At 37.3% G+C, this 6,000-nt stretch overlaps 1 protein-coding gene across 2 annotated transcripts in view; it reads right to left on the reverse strand.

Annotated features, from left to right (window-relative positions):
• LOC129744159 (elongation of very long chain fatty acids protein AAEL008004-like) overlaps positions 1-982 on the reverse strand; it is a 558,472-nt gene extending 557,490 nt beyond the window's left edge. The window contains exon 1 of one of the 2 annotated variants that reach the window (XM_055736566.1): positions 876-982. In XM_055736566.1, the coding sequence (XP_055592541.1) occupies positions 876-965 (90 nt within the window). In that variant the 5' untranslated portion in view covers positions 966-982. The remainder of the gene's footprint in view (positions 1-875) is intronic. The other variant, XM_055736575.1, reaches the window with a different exon arrangement.
• Positions 983-6,000: the final 5,018 nt, after the last annotated feature.

Raw genomic sequence — 6,000 nt, forward strand, 5'->3', positions numbered from 1 at the left:
ACGCCAGCTAGTTTCCAGCGTGTAATGGCTCTTTCCAAACATTCAGTGCAGGGATGTCATTTGAAAAGATGCGAAATCAAATTAAATTAACCAATATTGAAATCGTCATAACTTTTGATTGACGCATCTTAGAGGTTCATGGTCTTGGGCAAAGTTGTTCTTTGAATCTCCAGTAATAAGATGCAGTTTGGAAAATTTTTGTTGAATGCAACAATGAGACTGTAGGACTTTTTTAAACAAAAAAGTCACTTTTTCCATACTAAATAATTTCCATACAAACTTTGAATTTTTGGCTACAGCTCATTTTAAATTCAAATAGAGCCACAAAAATTAGCACAGTAGTTTCTAGGCTTAAAAATCCCAAATTCGTTTGATACATTTTTTAGCCATATTCTGACCAAACGTAAATGCAATGGATCCAATACGACATCTACTTGACAAATATAAATTGTTAATGAGAAATCAAACTTTTTTTTAACTACTGTTCTTTTACGATACTTCAAATACTGTTAGAATCACTCAAATATTAATACACTAGACGACGGCTAAAAATAATCACTCGCACACAATCTACAAATCATCCAACAATACAAACGTAAGTATTTACATGACTTTGATATTAAGTTTTTGTGTCCGAAAGATGGATGTGGTGTGTTGTTTGTGTCCTGTGTTGTTCGTGTAGGTGTAATTTGTGTCTGTTTCAAGTTCCGTTTTCGAGTCAAGTCCTTCTATCGGGTAAAATTTTCGACTACAGTCAAACTTTAGCAATGAGGGATGAACTTTTGTCATGGAAAACGATTGATGCGATGGTGGATGGATGATTGTGGAATTATCGGTGCAATTTCAAACAGTAGCTTAGAAATCCAAACAAATACCTCATAAAATAACCAGGCACTGAAGATGACTTGTACAAAGTTGTAGACTATGAGGGTGTTTTTCAGCTGGAATGGTTTGCGGTTTTCCATGAGCCTAGGACCCAGAACCTGGGGAAGAAAGAAAAAGAAAAATTAAATAACAGTTTCTTAAATTTTTGTTTGTTTGAAACTTTGATTTGTTTCAGGTCACTGATCGTTGGAATTTGGATAGAAAAAAATGTATGATAAACGAAAAAAAAAACATCCGGGAACGAGTTTGCCGCCTAATGTGACCTACAAAACTACGAAATTCACGGTCAGTTGAGCTTGAAGATATGATAACAAATTCGGTCACTCAGGTGTTGCCATTGCTAGTTTTCTGTTGCCGTTAGAAATCCTTGAACCGTGAAAAACGAGGCTCTTGAAAAGCGGGAAAAATTTCCATCAAAAATAGGTCAACAAACTTGAGGCACAGAAAATTAGGTATGAAGATAACAGAGAGTTTTCACGAAATTTCTTAGTCGAGAAATTGGTGATACCGATTTTTTTCCCGACAAAGTGGGTACTTCGAAACATGAAAAGTATTTTGAAGTTGTAAAATTGAAAACAAAAACTTAATCATAAGTGTTATACCCATTCATAAATAGGAACTTTTAGAAAATTTGCTCAATCAAAATCTTCAATTAAGATGATCGTTTTGAGAAGATTCGAACTTAATCGGCCCCATTCACGTGAGATGAATGAACCGCCAATGAAGATAGCCGTCAATTGGTCTATTGTCTGTGCTTATCTTAGTTTAACGATTTGTTTTGATGCGGACGAAGCCGGTTGTTTTTCTGTATGTAGATATACGAATAAGTAAGTGAATACGGAGAGATGATACAACTTCCAGAGATCGAATGTCGGCGCTAATTATACGATGAACATCATTTTTGTCTAGCTCCAGTTACATCCGTCGTGTTGTGTCAGTTTTCATACGCCTTTCGCTGAGGGCATGGAACCGTGTGATGAAATAAATGACAGTAAATTTGTTTTTTTTCTCAATAGTTTAACTGATTATGAAATAACACCTCGAAGGGTGTCATTTAGTTGTTTAGAATGTTCAGCAGTTTTTTTGAAATCCTTTATAAATCAAAACATGAACGAGAACACTTCTAAAATCATAAAAAAATCCCAAAAAATCCACACCTTTCTCAGTCCAAATTGGAATCTGACCCTGAACTACATTTATTCCATTTTTTTTTCGCTCTTTCGGGTTTGGCAGTTCTCCTCCAATGGCACTCGTAATCGGTTACCGATCATTAATAGGTTTCGGGGTCCGTTCAACCGATGACGACGATGACGCGACGTCCCGAAAAGGTAAGTTGTGTGTGTCATCTTATTTATACACTTACTCACGCAAGAAGCAAGAGGCAGTTCCATTCATGAAAACCGAAAAAGCCCCCATTCAGTACCAAGGTATGTGGAGACTTTTTTCATCTGCTTTTTCAACTCCCCTTCACCGAAAGCTCTGATTGCGCGTCGATCATTTTTGTTGACGAACGATTAGTCGAAAACTGAATAAATCGGTAGAGCTTGTCGATTTTGAGAATTTCAATAGCATAGCATGGGGTACATCTTGCATTGGCTGATACACATGATACAACTTATGATCGAAACCAGCGAAAGATGCCAAAATCTTGAATCAATTCCTATTTCAGATGTTGATTTTTCTTAGAGATTACTGTTGTACTGTGCACACCACGACAAGTCAATGTAATCATGGTGGGGAAGATCTGAAACAGTAAAATAACTCTATAGGTGCAGAGAACTCATACGATCCATAAAACTGTTTCAGATAAGAATGGGAAGGGTGCAACTAAGGGAATCCTTCTTGGAAGATAGGCTTGATAAATGAAACATAATACAATCTCACCAAAATCCCTCGTTGGCCAAGAGAGTTGAATATGACGTCACGCACGTGATTTGTCCTCCTCTGCAGTGCGTTCTTTTCACTTTTGTCAATCGAAGCAACCCAATTCTTGCTCTTGTTAGATTGCTTCAACCTAGCTCGGGCGACAACCTACTCAAAAGGCAAGAAGATTTGTGCCACATTTAGCCAAGCTGATTGAATCTTTTCACAAAAACTCCACAGGATAAGGTCACTTTTCTATCACTTGCACTAGAACAACATTAGCTTTCAATCCAAAGTCCGTGAATTTGACCACTCCTCCGACAAACACGAACAACAGAACCGCGAAATCAAACAGGATTCTTTCAACTCCATTAGGCAAATTTTAAACCTCTATCAAAAACCCATCCCTAAAGTTTGGAGCATTTTTTCCGGTGGCCCTCACTGCTGTTTATATCCGTCCACTTGTTGATACCATTAAATATCAATTCATAAAGATGCACTCAATTAAAACACGAGAATTATCGGAATAGTTAGCAAACGAAAAAAAAAAAACGCGTGTTATGTCAATCAGCCATCGCCTACTTCCATCTGTCGATTTTGAAAATTTAATTTTAATTAATTTAAGAAAAAATATTGATTTTATCATCTTCTTTCTAATTTGTATCTTTCAAATCATAATTTGGGCTGTAGATGGGCGCTAGATTTTTCACACAAAAATTTCGTTAATCTCTAATTTCGCTCGCTAATGTTAACGGTCATTTTGAATCCAATTTTTTTTTCGAATTCTACTGGCTGCGTCCTTTTGTTTACTCGCTTCTGTACGTGATAAACATAAAAAAAAACATTTCGTTTGTGATTAAATTTCAAAATGCGTGGTCTTACTCCGGAGAAGAGAAAAAGTATCGTGCATAAGTGGTGTACTGTGAGTGGAATCTCATTGAGAAAATTGGCCAAAGAAGTGGATGTGAACGTCGGAGCGGTACGGACAGCTATTAAAAAAATATGGTGAACAATGTACATTTGAAGATGAACCGAGGAGTGGTTAAAAATCTGGTCCTGTAAGACATGCTATCGACAAAAAGGTCAGGGATACCTACAAACAGAAACCATCGGCTTCCATTAGGGATGTACGTGCTAAAGAGCAACTTGGGCTCAAAACATACCGGAAGCAGAAAAAACTTAAAAGGAACCCAAATCAGGCGCTTCTGTCAAACCAAGAGCCCGGAAACTGTATGATTCAATATTTTGCAAAAATTCTGGATGCATTATCATGTACGATGAAACGTATGTGAAATTGGACTATAAAGCCCTTCCTGGGCCACAATACTTCACTGTACGCAAGGAAAAGGATAATCCCGAAACGGAGAAGGTCATTTTCACCGAAAAATTTGGCAAAAAGGTGATGGTGTGGCAGGCAATTTGCCAATGCGGCAAGATATCTAGCCCGTACGTCACATCGGAAACAATGAACACCCAGAACTATATCAAGGAATGACTCCAGAAGCGTTTATTGCCGATGATCAAGCAGTATTATGGACCCGTCATATTTTGGCCCGATTTGGCATCCTGTCAAAGACACACTAGGGTGGTACATCTGTTTCGTACCAAAAAGCATGAATGCGCCAAATTGCCCCGAGGCACGGCCAATCGAGACTTTTGGGCTTTGACCAGAGCAAAGCTACGAAAATACATAAAACCAGCTGATGACATTGGAAAATTTTAAAAGTATTGAGAAAAAAATGGTGAAAATGATGGGTAATGCAACGGTGCAGAAGCTTATGAGCAGGGGTGCCAGGTGGTTTTGTCAAAAATCAGGACAATGCAAAGCCAACAATCAGGATTTTTCAGGACATCTCTTAATTCATGGAAATAATAAGCAGCTACGCTTAGATTGCATAAATAAAGACGAAATACAGATGCTGTAAACGTCTCGATTTATGCAACAGTAGTAAGCAGCTACTTGGATGGCCTGCGATTCAAAAACACCATTTAAGTATCACCTGAACCGAAGATTACCATCTGTTGAATAGGCTTGACTATTTTATTACAGATTTATTTGATTTTCTCATAGTTAAACTACAAATTCGATTATATTTGAGATGTTTTTATGAAAATCAGGAAAATTCAGGACATCTTAGAGATAAATTTTCAAAAAATCAGGACAACTCAAGAGTTTTACAAAAATCAGGACGGTTTTGTGTGGTGAGGTCTCTTTAAAATCAGGACAAATCCTGATAAATCATGTTCGAGGAAAAGTGCGAAGTCTGGCTTATGATTAAAGATGTTCCTCTTATTTGATGAACATCTTTAATCATAAGCCAGACTTCGACAGTGTTCGTTAGGACACGAATAATGATACAGTGCACAATGGGGAAAAAAGTGTACAAACCGCGAAGAAATTCAATATCTTTCGTGCTACATGACCAAAATCTATGGAAATATACTTTCCTTTTGTGAAAATTTCCGGAGAATCGATTGGACATAGTTTCAAACGCCGCACAAGCTTACGAACGGAGATATAGTGCCTTTTTAACCCCTAATTCCCCTATATTTTGTAAACATTCCAGAAAAACACTGATTCGAACCAGAGAATTTTGAACGAAAACAGACCTATCGTGTGTAATTTTTTCTGAGGAATCGAATGAAGGCTGTTCTGGCCACCGCACGCTTTAGAAAATGGAGTTATGGCTGTTTTTACCCTCAATTCCCCTATATTTTTCAATTATTTCAGAAAAAAAGCAAATTCGAACTTGAAAATTTTGAACCAAATGGGTTGTATCTTGTGTGATTTTTTGCGAGAAATCGAATGAATGCTGTTTGAGCCCCCGCACGCTTTGGAAAATGGAGTTATGACTGTTTTACCTTCAATTCCCCTCAATTTTTCAAATTGTTAAGAAAATGCATGTTCGGACTTGAAAATTTTGAATATTTTGGGACGTATCTTGTGTAATTTTTTCCGAGGAATCCAATATAGGCTGTTTGAGCCACCGCACGCTTCGGAAAATGAAGTTATGGCTGTTTTTACCCTCAATTCCCCTACATTTTTCAATAATTTAAGAAAAAAGCATGTTCGGACTTGAAAAATTTGAACCAAATGGAATGAATCCTATGTGATTTTTTCCGAGGAATCCAACGAAGCCTATTTGAGCCACCGCACGGATAAGGAACAGGAGTTATGGCTGTTTTACCCTCAATTCCCCAACATTTTTGAAATAGCTCAAAAAAAGCATGTAGAGACCAGATAATTATGAA

Source organism: Uranotaenia lowii, chromosome 1 (genome assembly GCF_029784155.1).
Source record: "Uranotaenia lowii strain MFRU-FL chromosome 1, ASM2978415v1, whole genome shotgun sequence".
NCBI classification, from domain to species: domain Eukaryota; kingdom Metazoa; phylum Arthropoda; class Insecta; order Diptera; family Culicidae; genus Uranotaenia; species Uranotaenia lowii.